At 41.6% G+C, this 18,609-nt stretch overlaps 1 protein-coding gene across 1 annotated transcript in view; it reads left to right on the top strand.

Moving 5' to 3' along the window:
* washc5 (WASH complex subunit 5) overlaps positions 1-18,609 on the top strand; it is a 159,276-nt gene that overhangs the window by 99,363 nt on the left and 41,304 nt on the right. Inside the window, exons 17-18 of the mRNA XM_073052838.1 lie at positions 13,003-13,104; positions 17,242-17,421. Of these exons, the coding sequence (XP_072908939.1) occupies positions 13,003-13,104; positions 17,242-17,421 (282 nt within the window). The remainder of the gene's footprint in view (positions 1-13,002; positions 13,105-17,241; positions 17,422-18,609) is intronic.

The following is an 18,609-nucleotide window of genomic DNA, read 5'->3' on the forward strand; positions in this document are numbered from 1 at the left end:
GGTAGAGGGCAGAATGAATTCAATTAAATAATAGCAAATTCTGGAAGCAAATATCACACTGTCTGTAAAAAGCAGAAGATGAAAAGAGAAATGGCTTCTACAACAGGATAATGATCCTAAACACAGCTCAAAATCCACAATGGACTTCCTCAAGAGGCGCAAGCTGAAGGTTTTGCCATGGCCCTCTCAGTCCCCCGACCTAAACATCATCGAAAATCTGTGGATAGACCTCAAAAGAGCAGTGCATGCAAGACGGCCTAAGAATCTCACAGAACTAGAAGCCTTTTGCAAGGAAGATTGGGTGAAAATTCCCCAAACAAGAATTGAAAGACTCATAGCTGGCTACAGAAAGCGTTTACAAGCTGTGATACTTGCCAAAGGGGTTATTGTAAAGTATTGATCATGCAAGATGCCCAAACTTTTGCTTTGGGCACTTTTCCTTTTTTGTTATTTTGAAACTATAAAAGATGGAAATAAAAAAAAGTAATCTTAATTAAAATATGCCTTTGGAAATCTGGTAATCTTTTACTTGCTTAGCTATTCACAGTAACAGAAATTTTTACCAAAGGTGCCTGAAGTTTTGCATGCCACTGTATGGATTTTAGCAAGGTATTTGATAAGGTACCCCATGCAAGGCTTATTGAGAAAGTAAGGAGGCATGGGATCCAAGGGGACATTGCTTTGTGGATCCAGAATTGGCTTTCCCACAGAAGGCAAAGAGTGATTGTAGACAGGTCATATTCTGCATGGAGGCCGGTGACTAGTGGTGTGCCTTTGGGATCTGTTGTGGGACCCTTACTCTTTGTGATTTTTATAAATGACCTGGATGAGGAAGTGGAGGGATGGGTTAGTAAGTTTGCTGGTGACACAAAGGTTAGGGGTGTTGTGGATAGTGTGGAGGGCTGTCAGAGGTTACAGAGGGACATTGATAGGATGCAAAACCGGGCTGAGAAATGGCAGATGGAGTTCAACCCCGATAAGTGTGAGGTGGTTCGTTTTGGTAAGTCAAATATAAGGGCAGAATAGCATTAATGGTAAGACTCTTGGCAGTTTGGAGGATCAGAGGGATCTTGGGGTCTGAGTCCATAGGACGCTCAAAGCAGCTGCACAGGTTGACTCTGTGGTTAAGAAGGCATACAGTGTATTGGCCTTCATCAATCATGGGATTGAGTTTAAGAGCTGAGAGGTAATGTTGCAGCAATATAGGACCCTGGTCAGACCCCACTTGGAGTACTGTGCTCAATTCTGGTCGCCTCACTACAGGAAGGATGTGGAAACTATAGAAGGGGTGCAGAGGAGAGTGCATGCAATGGGCTGCCTGTGGCAGTGGTGGAGGTGGAAACGACAGGGTCTTTTAAAAGACTCCTGGATGGCTACATGGAGCTTAGAAAAATAGAAGGCTATGGGTAAAGCCTAGGTAGCTCTAAGGTAGGGACATGTTCGGCACAGCTTTGTGGGCCGAAGGGCCTGTACCGTGCTGTAGGTTTTCTATGTTTCTACGTAAGGAGTTTGTATCTTTTCCCCGTGACTGTGTGGGTTTCCTCTGGGTCCTCCAGTTTCCTTCCGTAGTCCAAAGGCGTATGTTTGGTAGGTTATTTGGTTATTGTATATTATCCTGTGATTAGGCTAGGGTTAAATCGGGGTATACAAGGTGTGCCTTGTAGGGCCTATTCCCCACTGTATCTCAGTTAATAAATCTTTTCTTAGATAAGGAGCACAGCACTACTCACAGAACTCCTAGTTTTATGACCAATGCCTTATAAAGCCTCAGCATCACATTCTTGCACTTGTATTTTAATCCTCTAGAAATGAATGCTAACGTTGCCTTTGCCTTCCTTTCCATCGACTCAACCTGCAAGTTAACCTTTAGTGAATCCTGCACAAGAACTCCCAAGTTCCGTTACACCTCCGATTTTGTATTTCCTCCCCATTTAGAAAATAGTCTACGCCTTTATCCCTTTTACCAATGTATGTGATCATACACTTCCCTACACTGTTCTCCATCTGCCACTTCTTTGCCCATTTTCCCAATGTGTCTCAGTCCTTCTACAGACTCCTTGCTTCTTCAGCACCACCTGCCCCTCCACTTACCTGTCTCATCTGCAAACTTGGCCCACCTTGCCCTCCTACCAGTCAGCTGATCTGCAATCCTTACTGATATCTTTCCTGGATTACCAAGACCTTATTTTTTAAGCAGCCTCGTGTGGCACCTTGTCACCTCGTGTGGCACCTCTGAAAATCCAAGTAAGCAACAGTCACTGATTCTCCTGCCTTTTATTTCCTCAAAGAATTCCAACAGATCTGTCAGCCAAGATTTCCCCTTGAGGAAGCAATGCTGACTTTGGTCTATTTTATCATGTTGCCTTTCAAGTACCCCAAAATTTCATCTTTAATAATGGACTCCAGCATCTTTTGAACCACTGAAGTCAGGCTAACTGGCCTATAATTTCCTTTACTCCTCTTTCTACCCTCTCTTTTTTTTAAAGAGTGGAGTGGCATTTGCAATTTTCCAGTCGTCAAAGATCATTACTAATGCCTCAACAATCTATTGAGCTAGCTCTTTCAGATCTCTGGGGTGTAGTCTATCTGGTCCAAGTGACTTCTCTACCTTCAGATCTTTCAGCTTCCTAAGCACTATCTCCTTAATAATAGCAGCTATGTTCACTTTTGACACACTCAAATTTGTGGCATACTGCTATTGTCTTCCACAGTGAAGACTGAAGCAAAATACAAATGTTTGTACTTATTATGTTTGTCTGCCATTTCTTTGATCCCATTACTACCTCTCTAGCATAATTTTCCAGCATTCCAATATCCACTTTTGCCTCGTTTTAGTTCTTGATATATTTCAAACACCTTCTAGTATCTTCTTTTATATTATTGGCTAGCTTTCCTTCATATTTCATCTTTTAGATCATAAGAACTTAAGATGTAGAAGCAGAATAAGCTCAATTAGCCCATCAAGTCTGCTTCTTCTCCCTCTCATCAAACCCATTCCCCAGCATTTACCTCATAACCTTTGATGCCATGTCCAATCAAGAACCTATCGAGCTCTGCCTTAAATACACCCAATAACCTGGCTTCACAGCTACCTTTGGTAATAAATTCCACAAATTCACCACCCGCTGGCTGAAGAAATTTCTCTGTATCTCTGTGTTAAATGGACACCCCTCTATCCTGACACTGTGCCCTCTTGTCCTAGACTCCCCCACCATGGGAAACATCCTTTCCACATCTTCTCTGTCTAGGCCTTTCAACATTTGAAAGGTTTCAATGAGATTCCCCCCTCATCCTTCTAAATTCAGACATGGTACAGACCCAGAGCCATTAAACATTCCTTGCATGATAACCCTTTCATTCCTGGAATCATCCTTGTGAACCTCCTCTGCACCCTCTCCAATGCCAGCACACCTTTTAAATGAGAAGCCCAAAACTGTTCACAATAATCAAGGTGAGGCCTCACAAGTGCCTTATAAAGTCTTAGTTTCGCATCAAGGCACGACTGCGCAAGCGCATAGACGTCAGCGAGTTAAACTGGCAGGAAGATTTAAAAGAAGGCAGTTTTTTCCTCAGCGGTTTGACTGAGGCACGACTGCGCAAGCGTGTGGACGTCAGCTAGTTTGATGGGAAGGATTTAAAAGAAGACAGCTTTATAGAGCGGTGATGAAGTAGAGGGCTTTGGTTCAAAGGAACTTTGGCAATAATGGTTCGAGGCAAGGTAAGCTACTTGTGAGGAATAGGTAGTATGCCTGTGAGGCTGGTGTTCTGTGCTTGGTGTCAGATATACAAGATCTGTGAGACTCCCAGCCTCCCGGACGGCCACATCTGCGCCAGGTGTGTCAAGCTGCAGCTCCTTAGGGACCGGGTTAGGAAATTTGAGATGCAGCTCGATGGCCTTCGCCTGGTCAGGGAAAATGAGGAGGTGATACAGAGGAGCTACAGGCAAGTAGTTACACCGGGGCCTCAGGAGACAGAGAAGTGGGTAACAGGAGAGGGAAGGACAAGAGGCAGATACTAGAGAGTACCCCTGTGGCTGTCCCCATTAACAATAAGTACTCCTGTTTGAGTACCATTGGGGGGGGGGGGGGACAGCCTACCTGGGGGAAGCAGCAGTGGCTGTGCCCTGTGGCTCAGATGGGTAGGGAAAGGAAGAGGATGGCAGCAGTGATAGGGGACTCTATAGTTAGAGGGTCAGACAGGCAATTCTGTGGATGCAGGAAAGAAACACGGATGGTTGTTTGCCTCCCAGGTGCCAGGGTCCGGGATGTTTCTGATCGCGCCCACGATATCCTGAAGTGGGAAGGAGAACAGCCAGAGGTTGTGGTACATATTGGTACCAACAACATAGGCAGGAAAAGGGTGGAGGTCCTGAAAACAGACTACAGGGAGTTAGGAAGGAAGTTGAGAAGCAGGACCTCAAAGGTAGTAATCTCGGGATTATTGCTTGTGTTATGCGATAGTGAGCAGAGGAATAGAGTGAGGTGGAGGTATAAATGCGTGGCTGAGGGGTTGGAGCAGGGGGCAGGGATTCAGATTTCTGGATCATTGGGACATCTTTTTGGGCAGGCGTGACCTGTACAAAAAGGACAGCTTGCACTTGAATCTGAGTGAGACCAATATCCTGGCAGGGTGATTTGCTATGGCTATTGGAGAAAGTTTAAACTAGAATTGCTGGGATGTGGGAACTGAACTGAAGAGCCCGAGGAAGGGACGTTGGGCTCACAAATAAAGAAAGCTTGGAGCCAGAGGGAGAGGGAGGATAGGCTGGTGATCAAGAAGGAACGCGCTCAGACCGATGGTTTGAAATGTGTCTATTTTAATGCAAGGAGTATCATGAACAAAGCGGATGAGCTTAGAGCATGGAGCAGTACTTGGAGCTGTGATGTTGTGGCCATTACAGAGATTTGGATGGCCCAAGGGCAGGAATGGTAATAGATGCTTCAGAAAGGACAGGAAGGAAGGCAAAAGAGGTGAGGGCATGGCACAGTTGATCAGAGATAGTGTCATGGCTGCAAAAAAGGAGGAAGTCAAGGAGGGATTGTCTACTGAGTCTCTGGGTGGAAGCTAGGAACAGGAAGGGGTCAATAATTCTACTGGGTGTTTTTTATAGGCCATCCAATAGTAACAGGGTCATCGAGGAAAAGAAACATAGGAAACCTGCAGCACAATACAGGCTCTTCAGCCCACAAATTTGTGCCAAATATGTCCCTACCGTAGACATTACTAGGCTTACCTATAGCCCTCTATTTTTCTAAGCACCATGTACCTATGCAAAAGTCTCTTAAAAGACCCTATCGTATCCACCTCCACCACAGTTGCCAGCAACCCATTCCACTTACTCACCACTCTCTGAGTAAAAAAAACTTACCCCTGACATCTCCTCTGTACCTACTCCCCAGCACCTTAAAACTGGGCCCTCTTGTGGCAACCATTTCAGCCCTGGGAAAAAGCCTCTGATGATCCATACGATGTATGCCTCTCATCATCTTGTACACCTCTATCAGGTCACCTCTCATCCTCCGTCGCTCCAAGGAGAAAAGGCAGAGTTCACTCAACCTGTTCTCATAAGACATGCTCCCCAATCCAGGCAACATCCTTGTAAATCTCCTCAGCACCCTTTCTATGCCTTCAACATCCTTCCTGTAGTGAGGCATCCAGAACTGAGCACAGTACTCCAAGTGGGGTCTGACCCGGGTCTTATATACCTGCAACATTACCTCTCGGCTCCTAAATTCAATTCCGCGATTGATGAAGGTCAATACACCGTATATCATCTTAACTGCAGAGTCAACCTGCGCAGCTGCTTTGAGCAGACCCCAAGATCCCTCTGATTCTCCACACTGCCAAGACTCTTACAATTACTACTATATTCAGCTATCAGACCGACCATAATGAACCACTTCACACTTATCTGGGTTGAACTCCATCTACCATTTCTCAGCCCAGTTTTGCATCCTATCAATGTCCCTCTGTAACCTCTGACAGCCCTCCACACTATCCACAACACCCCTAACCTTTGTGTCACCAGCAAACTTACTAACCCATCCCTCCACTTCCTCATCCAGGTCATTTATAAAAATCACGAAGAGTAAGGGTCCCACAACAGATCCCAAAGGCACACCACTAGTCACCGGCCTCCGTGCAGAATATGACCTGTCTACAATCACTCTTTGCCTTCTGTGGGAAAGCCAATTCTGGATCCACAAAGCAATGTCCCCTTAGATCCCATGCCTCCTTACTTTCTCAATATGCCTTGCATGGGGTACCTTATCAAATGCCTTGCTGAAATCCATATACACTACATCTACTGCTCTTCCTTTTGTTTAGTCACATATAACCATATAACAATTACAGCACAAAAACAGGCCATCTCGGCCCTTCTAGTCCGTGCCGACGCTTACACTCACCTAGTCCCACTGGCCCTCGCTCAGCCCATAACCCTCCATTCCTTTCCTGTCCATATGCCTATCCAATTTTTCTTTAAATGACAATACCGAACCTGCCTCTACCACTTCTACTGGAAGCTCATTCCACACAGCTACCACTCTCTGAGTAAAGAAATTCCCCCTTGTGTTACCCTTAAACTTCTGCCCCTTAACTCTCAACTCATGTCCTCTTGTTTGAATCTCCCCTACTCTCAATGGAAAAAGCCTATCCACGTCAACTAGATCTATCCCCCTCATTATTTTAAATACCTCTATCAAGTCCCCCCTCAATCTTCTACGCTCCAAAGAATAAAGACCTAACTTGTTCAGCCTTTCACTGTAACTTAGGTGCTGAAACCCAGGTAACATTCTAGTAAATCTTCTCTGTACTCTCTCTATTTTGTTGATATCTTTCCTATAATTCGGTGAGCAGAACCATACACAATACTCCAAATTTGGCCTCACCAATGCCTTGTACAATTTTAACATTACATCCCAACATACCTTGGGATACCTTGGCCAGCATACCTAAAGCTTTCTTCACCACCCTATCCACATGAGATTCCACCTTCAGGGAACTATGCACCATTATTCCTAGAAATCCTATGCACCTATTATTCCTATGCACCATTATTCCTAGATATCCTCAAAAAAATTCTATCAGGCTTTTAAGGCCGACCTGCCCTTGACAAAGCCATGCTGACTACTCTTAATCATGTTATACCTCTCCAAATGTTCATAAATCCTGCCTCTCAGGATCTTCTCCATCAACTTACCAACCTCTGAGGTAAGACTCACTGGTGTATAATTTCCTGGGCTATCTCTACTCACTTTCTTGAATAAAGGAATAACATCCACAACCTTCCAATCCTCCAGAACCTCTCCTGTCCCCATTGATGATGCAAAGATCATCAGCAGAGGCTCAGCAATGTCTTCCTTCGCCTCCCATAGTAGCCTGGGGTACACCTCATCCGGTCCTGGCAACTTATCCAACTTGATGCTTTCCAAAAGCTCCAGCACATCCTCTTTCTTAATATCTACATGCTCAAGCTTTTCAGTCTGCTGCAAGTCATCACTATAATCACCAAGATCCTTCTCCATAGTGAATACTGAAGTAAAGTATTCATTAAGCACCTCTGCAGTTTCCTCCAATTCCATACACGCTTTCCCACTGTCACACTTGACAGGACCTATTCTTTCCTATGTCTTATCCTCTTGCTCTTCACATACATGTGGAATGCCTTGGGGTTTTCCTTAATCCTGCCTGCCAAGGCCTTCTCATGGCCCCTTCTGGCTCTCCTAATTTATTTCTTAAGCTCCTTCCTATTAGCCTTATAATCTTCTAGATCTCTAACATTACCTCGCTGTCTGAACCTTTTGTAAGCTTTTCTTCTTGACTAAATTTATTACAGCCTTTGTACACCACGGTTCCTGTACCATACCATAACTTCCCTGTCTCATTGGAACGTACCTATGCAGAACTCCACACAAATATCCCTTGCACATTTGCCACATTTCTTCCGTACTTTTCCCTGAGAACATCTGTTTCCAATTTAAGCTTCCAGTTTCCTGCCTGATAGCCTCATAATTCCACTTACTCCAATTAAACGCTTTTTTAACTTGTCTGTTCCTAGCTCTCCCCAATGCTATTGTAAAGGAGATCGAATTATGATCACTATCTTCAAAATGCTCAGAGCCCTGCTGGCAGCTGATGGGGTAACATCTTTCTGAATTTGCTCGTACCATACCTATCTCTTTATTTCCTACCAGTTTTTTGAAACATTATAAATCTTGATATTGCTCTAATATGTCTTTGAGAAAGACGAAAGCCTCTGCAAAAGAAAAAGAAGATGACTCTCCAACTACTTTGGAATCAATTGGAAATTTCCTTAAAAAGCAAAGAACAGAACTCTGAGGAATTTTAACATCTTAATGTCAAGTTGGATGCTATTCAACAAACTTTAATCGAACATGAAAAGTGAATTAAAGAGAATAAAGAAGCTTTGTCGTTACTGGAGGTGGACTTAGAAGACTTGAGCAAGCGCTGCAAAAAATTATCATTATCTAATGAAAAATTAACAAAGAAGATTACCAACCTGGAAAGCAGAAGCAGAAGGAAAAATCTATGTATTCTGGGTCTTGAAGAATCAATTGAAGATGCCCACCCCACGGAGTTCTTTGCAAGCTTTTTGAAGCAGCTATTCCCTGATTTTTTGCCATTCGCACCTAAGTTGGACCGCACCCATCGATCGCTGATCCCCAAACCAAAGGCAGGAGAGTGTCCCAGGTCGGTCATTTTATGCTTTCATGAATTTCATAATAAGGAGCTTTTAATCCGACATACCTGTTGAGTTGGATTGATTAATTTCAATGGGAAGATGATTAGATTCATGGAAGATTGTACACCAGAGGTTATGGCTGAACATGTTAAGTATAAATTGGTCATGTCGCTGCTTTATAAGAAAGGGATTAAGCCCTCCCTTTGTCTCTACGCATATCTTAGAATTGTTTTGAAAAATGGTGAGCGGAAGTGGCTGGGATGGGTTGAAGATGCACAGAAGTTTTTGGAAGCAGAAGATTAATTGTGTTATATCTCTTACAAGAGCAATTATCTGTTAAATGTTGGACAGAATAAGGTTTTAATAAACTTATGTTTTGACCATTTATATATCTTGTTTTTTGGTATTTTCTTTGATATTTTTTTACTATATTATTCTTTTTTGTGAGGTTTTTATATATATTTCTTTTGAAATTGTTAAAATGAATCCTCTTATATTTTGGATTTTTGATCTAAGTTTTTTCTGTTTTGTCTGGGTAGGAACATAACAACCTTGAATGTGTTTGGAGTTTTGCCAGTAGGATTCCTTGGGGAGGGTTGTCTTTAGGGTTAGCATGCCGGCTGTCCTTTGGCTGGCTTTTTTTGGCTTTGGGAGGGGGAGGGCAGTGGGGTTTCTCTTTTCTTTTTTTTCCTGGAAGCTGGTTTGGGCTACCATCCAAATTTTCTGTTTGTGTACCTTATTTTATGGTCTGTCTTTTGGATCTAATAATTTATGCTCAGATCTTTTAACTCTTCTGTTAATTAGAGTTTAAAAATGAAGCGAAATATTAATTTACTTAGTTTTAATGTGAAAGGGTTAAACCATCCTGTGAAACGGAATAAGATCTTTGCTTATATTAAAAAGTTAAGGGCCCCCATTATTTTTCTACAAGAAACACATATACGTAGCTGTGATAATGTATGCCTATTTAATCAGTGCCGGGGTCTACAATTTCACTCTTCATTCAGAGCAAAATCTTGACGTGTCTCAATTTTTATCGATAATACAATTTCTTTTGTTCAACATAAAGTTGTGTCTGACCCTAATGGGCCATTTGTCATAGTGTCATGGAAACTAGATAATAAATTAATTGTATTTGCTAATGTGTATTTGCTAATGATGTTAATGACCCAGGATTTTTTGAGCATTTCTTTTCACACTTGCCAGATTTGAGTTTTTATTCTTTAGTGATGGGAGGAGATTTTAATTGTTGTCTAGACCTAGTATTAGATCATTCTTCTCTTAAATTAGCCACACCTAATAAATCAGCTTTATTTATTCAATCCTTTCTAATGAAATGTGATATTGTTGATGTCTGGTGTTTTCTTCGCCCAGCAGAAAGGGAGTATTCATTCTTCTCTCATGTCCATCATCCTACACGAGGATTTTTTTTTCTTGATAGTCAAATTATTACATTAGTTTGATCCACTGAATATAAAGAAATAGCTGTGTCTGACCACTCTCTTGTATTTCTATCTTTAAATCTTCCTGGTTTCACTCATATGAACAGATCCTGGCATTTTAATTCAACTCTATTATCTGTTAAGGACTTACTAAAATTTCTGAAGAATCAATTTACTTTTTTTTTGAAGAAAATTCGTAGGAAGGGACTTATAGTCTTATCATTTGGGACACTTTTAAGGCATATGTCAGAGGACAAACTATCTCCTAAACTGCATATATCAAGAAAAAAGCTAATAAGGAGAGAACTGATTTAGTTAATCAATTAAAACAATTATACCAGAAAAATGCTTTGGCACCAGACCCTAAAGACGTATTGAAATTAAAACTAAATATGATCATCTTATAACATATCCAAATGAAAGCCAACTGTTAAAAGATCGAAGTAAATTCTACATACATGGAGAAAAAAACGGTAAACTATTGGCTAATCAATTGAAGACCTTTATAGCTAAATGGCAAATTAAAGAAATTTGCAAAACCAATGGTGATATGACAACTGACCATTTTGAAATAAATGACACTTTGAGAATTTTATTCTAAATTATATAGTTTTGATTTTATTAAAGATAACATGGCAATGAACAATTTTTTAGTAACAAGATTTTAGTAAGGCATTTGACAAGGTACCACACGGTAGGCTTATTCAGAAAGTCAGAAGGCATGGGATCCAGGGAAGTTTGGCCAGGTGAATTCAGAATTGGCTTGCCTGCAGAAAGCAGAGGGTTGTGGTGGAGGATAGTGTAGAGGATTGTCGAAGATTGCAGAGAGACATTGATAGGATGCAGAAGTGGGCTGAGAAGTGGCAGATGGAGTTCAACCCAGAGAAGTGTGAGGTGGTAAACTTTGGAAGGACAAACTCCAAGGCAGTGTACAATGTAAATGGCAGGATACTTGGAAGTGTGGAGGAGCAGAGTGATCTGGGGATACATGTCCACAGATCCCTGAAAGTTGCCTCACAGGTAGATAGGGTAGTTAAGAAAGCTTATGGAGTGTTAGCTTTCATAAGTCGAGGGATAGAGTTTAAGAGTCGCGGGATAATGATACAGCTCTATAAAACTCTGGTTAGGCCACACTTGGAGTACTGTGTCCAGTTCTGGTCGCCTCACTATAGGAAGGATGTGGAAGCATTGGAAAGGGTACAGAGGAGATTTACCAGGATGCTGCCTGGTTTTGAGAGTATGCATTATGATCAGAGATTAAGGGAGCTAGGGCTTTAATCTGGAGAGAAGGAGGATGAGAGGAGATATGCTAGAGGTATATAAGATATTAAGAGGAATAGATAGAGTGGACAGCTGGCACCATCTTCCCCAGGGCATCACTGCTCAATACAAGAGGACATTTCTTTAAGGTAAGGTGTGGAAAGCTCAAGGGGAATATTAGAGGAATGTTTTTTACTCAGAGAGTGGTTGGTGTGTGGAATGCACTGCCTGAGTCAGTGGTGGAGGCAGATACACTAGTGAAATTTAAGAGAGTACTAGACAGGTATATGGAGGAATTTAAGGTAGAGGGTTATATGGGAGGCAAGATTTGAGGGTCGGCACAACATTGTGAGCTGAAGGGCCTGTACTGTGCTGTATTGTTCTATAAGTTTTTGATGTTTCTATCCCTAATCTTGTATTCTAGATCTCTTCAAATGAATGCTAACATTGCATTTGCCTTCCTCACCACCGACTCAACCTTCAAGTTTAAAGTTTAGGATGTTCTGCACAAGGACTCCCAATTTCCTTTGTGTCTCAGATTTTTGGATTTTCTTCCTATTTAGAAAATAGTCTGCACATTTATTTCTCTTACCAAAGTGCATAACCATGCATTTTCCAACATTCTATTCCATTTGTCACTCTCTTGCCCGTTCTCCTAGTCTAAGTCCTTCTGCAGCCTACTTGTTTCCTCAACGCCACCTGCCCCTCAACCAATCTGCATATCATCTGCAAACTTGGCAACAAAGCCTTCTATTCCATCATCTATATCATTGATATACAGCATTGAGTATCGGTCCCAACACCAGTCACTGCGGAACACCACTAGTCACTGGTAGCCAACTAGCAAAGAATCCTTTTATTCCCACTCGCTGCCTCCTACCAATCAGCCAATGCTCTAACCACATTAGTAACTTTCCTGTAGTAGTTAGTAACTTTTCTCTGCTTATGTCTTTTTTTTTGCATTCAGTTGATTTTTAAAAGCTTCCCAACCCTGTAACTTCCCACTAAGTTTTGCTTTTAGCAAATATAACAGGCCAGTCTATCTGATTTCAGACCTACTTGTATGTTGACTCTTAACTACCCTCTGGTGCTTAGCAAGCCATTTACTTCAATATTCAATTCGATCCAAACAGAAATTGCCAGTGAGGTCTAAAATACCTTGAGAAACTGAGTTTATAGTTTACCTTTTGTAAACTTGCTATTTTACATAATAAACAGCTTCCTATTTGAGAGTGGTCTCAGGATTAGCAGATCATCAGCTGAAACTCATTGTGTCCAGGTTCAATTGCTCTGATTAAGCTACTCCTGAGCAAAAATCAATTCAGCAAACAGTTCACAAAATGGCTGCCTCTATTCCTGCTATCACCTGGCGTGATCAAAGACTTTTGCCTCATTACTGCTCACTGATTTATTCATTGTAGTTCTTTCTGGCCATTACACAATTGTTTTGTGTTTTCATAATGTATTTCAGGTCTTTGATATTATTGTTATGATTGGAGATGGGAAACAGGGTATTAAGTTCTTATTTTTTCCCATTTGATTTTGGCCCAATAAAGACATTAAATGAAATTAAAAGTTGCTTTTATGCTTTATTAGGTGGATCCGAAGCAACTGTTGGAAGATGGAATTCGGAAGGAATTGGTCAGAAAGGTTGCCCTTGCTCTTCACAGAGGGCTGACATTTAACCCGAAAGCTAAGGTGAGAGGAATTGGATATGACTCCAAGTACTCTATTGTACATACAGTGGGCAGGTTTCTTCCTACCTACAGAAGTTGGTGAGCTAATGATGAATGTTCTGGAATTCTTCTATTAACCACTCAGATAGAAGGAAGATGGTGAAATCAAACCAGTGAACCAAAGGTATTTTGGGAGAACTAAGAGGTAATGATTCAGATCTTTAAAACCCTGAATAGATCATACTTGGAATATTATATTCAGTTCTGGTTACTTCAGTTTTGGAAGGATGTGGAGGCTTTAGAGAATGCAGAAAAGATGTACCAGGATGCTGCCTGGATTTGAGAACAAGTTTCATGAAGATAGTTTGAGTGAGCTAGGGCTTTAATGTTTCCAGTGAAGGAGGATGAGAGCTGACTTGACAGAGGTGTACTGGATAGATCATCTGGACAGCCAGAGACATTTTTCCCAGGTCAGAAATGGCTAATATGAGGGGAATAACTTTAAAGTATTTGGTGGGTGGGGGGGAAGCAGTCAGAGGTAGTTTTTTTTTAAACCACAAAGTGGTAGGTATGTGGAACACACTACCAGCCGTGGTTTAGAGGGAGGTGCATTAGGTCCTTTTAAGAAACTTTGATAGGCACATGAATGGAAGGCTACATGGGATGGAAAGGTTAGATTGATCTTAGAAATAGGCTAGAATGCATGCGTAACATCATGGACTGAGGGTCCTGTACTGTTTTATGTTGTGAGTCATTGTAGTTTCAGTGTCACTGCCAACAACATGCTGGAACCTGGTCTTCTTGTATTATTCAAGATTAAAGATGGTTTAATATCATTTACAGTACTCAAGCATAAAGGAGAACAAAATAATTGTTACTCTAGATCTGATGCAGCATAAAAGATACACAATAACAAAGAGCACAATAATAAAAACAATAAATACATAAGTTATACAGAAACTGGTTGTATGAACTTAAAAGGATGCTAGGTACAGGAGTGTCTGCATAAGGTACCTTTGACAGGAAATGATAAAGTAATGGTGGTTGGGAATGTGGTGGAGTGGATTAGTGGGTGGAGATGTTGATCAACCTTACTGCTTGGGGAAAGTAACTGTTCTTGAGTCTGATGGTCCTTGTGCGGATGTTACGTAGCCTCCTCCCTGATGGGAGTGGGACAAAGAGTCAATGAACAGGGTGAGTGGGACCCCTCGTAATGTTGCTGTCCTTTCTCTAGCTGTAGCGTATATGTCCTTGGAGCTATATATTCATGGCCTAGGTGAAAGGGTTGGCACAACATTGTGGGCCTAAGGGCTTGTACTTGGCCATACTGGTCAATGTTTGAAACATTGGCTGAGGGAATATTTACAGATTTGTTCATGACGTGAAGCTTAGTGGCAATATAAATAATGATGAGGATGATAAGTGTGTGAGCAGAGCAATTGCAGTGTGGAAAAACAGTCAAATTATCTATGAAGGTTGAAAAACACATGCCAACTATTTTTGATGTAGAAAGATTGTGAAATATTGGCGTTCAAAGGTATGTAGAGGGGAGGTCCTTGCACAGAGATCAATGAAACTAGCCAATCTGGGTGATCAGGAATGCAGGTAGTCTGTTAGATTTTGTGGTCAGCGATTTTAACTACAGATGTGAAAGGTGCCATAATGCCATTATAAGATCATAAGACATAGAAGCAGAGTTAGGCTATTCAGCCCATTGAGACTGCTCTGCCATCCCATCATGGCTGATCCTGGATCCCACTCATCCCCATACCCCTGCCTTCTCGCCATATCCTTTGATGCTCTGACCGATCAGGAAATGATCAATTTCTGCCTGAAATATACCCACGGACTTGGCTTCCATTTGCAGTCTTTAGCAGAGCACTCCACTACTCTGTCTAAAAGAAATTCCTCCTTACCTCTTCTAAAGGGTCGCCCCTCAATTTTGAGCCTATGCCCTCTAGTTCTGGATAGCCCCACCATAGGAAACATCTCCACATCCATCCTATTTAGTCCTTTCAACATTTGGTAGGTTTCAATGAGACCCCCTGCATTCTTCTAAATTCCAGTCTGTGAAATGCTGCCTCAATGCTCCTCATATGTTAACTCCTTCATTCCCAGCATCATCCTCGTGAACCTCCTCTGGACTCTCTCCAATGATGACACATCTTTTTTGAGATATGGGATTCAAAGCTGTTGACAATACTCTGAGTCCGGCCTGACTAGTCTCTTATAAAGGCTCAGCATTATCTCCTTGCTTTTATATTCTATTACCCTTGAAATAAATGCCAACATTGCATTTGCCGCCTTTACCACAGGCTCAACTTGTAAATTAACCTTCTGGGAGTTTTGCATGAGGATTCCGTAGTGCCTCTGCACCTCTGTTGTTTGAATCTTCTCCACATTTACATAATAGTCTGCACTATTGTTCCTTTTACCAAAAAGCATTATCATACATTTCCATCTGCCATTTTTTTGCCCATTCTTCCAATTTGTCTAAGTCCTGCTGCAATCACATTGCTTCCTCAGCACTACCTACCCCTTCACCTATCTTCATATCATCTGCAAACTTTGTCACAAAGCCATCAATTCCATTATCTAAATCATTGAGAAACAATGTGAAAAACAGCGGTCCCAAAACTGACCCCTGAGGACCACCACTAGTCACCGACAGCCATCCAGAAAAGGCCCCGTTTATTCCCACTCACTGCCTCCTGCTTATCAGCCATTCCACTATCCATGCCAGTAACTTCCCTGTAACACCAAGGGAGTTTATCTTGTTAAGCAGCCCTGTGTTGCACCTTATCAAATGCCTTCGGAAAATCAAGTAAATAACATCCATTGTCATCCCTTTGTCCACCCTGCTTGTTGTTTCCTCAAAGAACTCTAACAGATTTGTCAGGCATGATTTCCCTTTATAGAAACCATGCTGACTTTGATTTATTTTATCATTAGTCTCCAAGTGTCTTGAAACCTCATCCTTAATCATTGATTCTAACACTTTCCCAACCACTGAAGTTAGGCTAACTGGCCTATAAATTACTTTCTTTTGCCTTCTTCCCTTCTTAAAGAGTGACATTTGCAATCTTCCAGTTATCCAGGACCATGGCAGAATAAATGTTTCTTGAAAGATCATGACCAATGCATCCGTCATCTCTTCAGCAACCTCTCTCAGTACTCTGGGATGTAGTCCATCTGGCCCAGGTGACTTATCCACCTTAAGACCTTTCAGTTTGCCTAGAACTTTTTCCTTTGTAATAGCAATGGCACTCACTCCTGCTCGCTGGCACTCACAGACATTTGGCACACTGCTAGTGTCTTCCACAGTGAAGGCAGATGGAAGGTACCCATTAAATTCATCTGCCATTTCTTTGTCCCCCATTACTACCTCACCAGCATCATTTTCCAGTGGTCCAATATCAATTCTCACTTACCCTTTACTCTTTATAACTGAAAAAACTATGCTATCCTGTTTTATATTATTGGCTAGTTGTCCTCATATTTCATCTTTCCTCTTCTTATACATTTTAGCTTTATCTAGATCCAAAGTCCTCTGGAGTAGCAAATTCCAAGGATTTAACACCTGCCAAGTGTATACAGTAATCAGCTTTTCATTCCTATGTATTTTGACAATCTGAAGGTAAGGGGTAGACCATTTAAGAATTAAAAGTTGATAAATGTATTCTCATGGATGGTGACAGATCTTTGGATTTTGTTACTCTGAACGACTTTGGGTTTCAGTTGTTGAGTTTATTTACAAGTGATACAGATGGTTTTGTAGATATTTCAGGAATTGTGGGGTATGGGGAAAGGGAAGGAAGCTAGTATTGAGGTAAAAGACCAGCTATGATCCTGTCAAACGGTAAAGCAGTCTCAGTTGTCCAGGTGACCTACTCATGCTCCTAAATATGTCAGAGGTGAAAAGCAGTTGGGTATGGGAATTTTAAGCATGTACTACTGTAGCATTCCCAAATGTTTGTGAGAGATTTATTTCTGAATACTTTCCATATTTAATAAAAACTGATATTCAAACACTTCTTCACTTTTCATGTAGACTATGCTGGAAATAACAGAATCTAGTTGAGCCCCTTTGTGATTTACTGTACTTATGGTGAAATGGCACTTTTGAATATCTGCAAGCACACTGTTCCATTTCACACAGACTAGTGAGCTGATGCCCAAACTGAAAGAGATGGCTGCCACAATGGATGGATTCCACCGTTCATTTGAATACATACAAGATTATGTCAGCATATATGGGCTGAAGATCTGGCAAGAAGAAGTGTCTCGTATTATCAACTACAATGTGGAACAAGAGTGCAATAATTTCCTGAGGACAAAGGTGATTCTTGGAGAACATTTTAGTTGGCACAACCATATGTATGTAATTCCTGCTTTGACAGTATTTTGATTGCTTATAAATATTAACTTTGTCACATGTGAAATGCATTGTTTTGCATCAAATCAAGTCACCGGCAAAAAAAAAAGTCTGCATTGGCACTGAGCACACAAGCATGAGCAAAGCGATAACAAAGACACAGACTTGCAGTTACCCCAAAAAATTTGTGTTTCACCCAGCATTGGACATACCACAGGTTTTCTCTCTCTCCCTAATAAGGGAGAAGGAGGTGTCTCCATTTTCCCAGCGAGTGGGGAGACATAACAAGCAACTCGCTGGTTTATGATGCTAAAAGTCCATTTCCGAGCTCTGAGCCTGAAGATCACAAAGATCCCGGGTCTTCGGGCACACAGCAGTAGATTTTTCGACTCCCCTGACAACACACGGGTCTCCTGCTGTGACACCAACCCTCAATCTGCCCATCTCCAGCGCCCCGAGATCTTAGGGTTCCAAATCCGAGCCGGACTCACAGGGCAAACCCTTGGTGTGCTAAGCAGCAGCCAGTCCTGAAACCCTGGGAAAGGGGCTCATTCCCTCAAAGAACCTAACTCTGCATGTAACTCCAGGTCAGGGTCTTCAAAAGAACCCTGAAAAATAAAGATATTAAAGATGGAAATAGAGCTGCTTCCAATGATGCAAGCAAAGGAGTCACCATTTAGTGCCTTCTTAACTTTGCTCCGCCACCCAGAGGTGATGGGAATGTTACAAGAGAAAGGAGTGGGGATGGGATTCTTGTGTAAGGAAGGGTACACTCGAATAAGCAGAAGTGGCTTCCTATGTTGCAAGGAAATATAAACACACTACTGTTTCAGTTTGCTTTTAATATTTGCTCTGTATTGCAAAACATCTACTTCTTTGCTTTGTATTGTTATTTACCTTGTTGTGATATTTATTCTACAATGATATAAAATATTTACAAAAGTAATTTCAAATTGGATTTCATGAAGAAAATATTCCAGATGGAATTAGTGGTGATTAAATGTACGGAGATGGAGTATACCTGACTCACAGCTGGTTGAAGGTTTTGGGCCCGGACCCTTCATCAGGACAGATTCTTGGCCTGAATCATCGACTTGTAATTCCTCTCCATGGATGGAGTTCCTCCAGCACTCTGGATTTCCAGTATCTGCA

Source organism: Hemitrygon akajei, chromosome 1 (assembly GCF_048418815.1).
Source record: "Hemitrygon akajei chromosome 1, sHemAka1.3, whole genome shotgun sequence".
NCBI classification, from domain to species: domain Eukaryota; kingdom Metazoa; phylum Chordata; class Chondrichthyes; order Myliobatiformes; family Dasyatidae; genus Hemitrygon; species Hemitrygon akajei.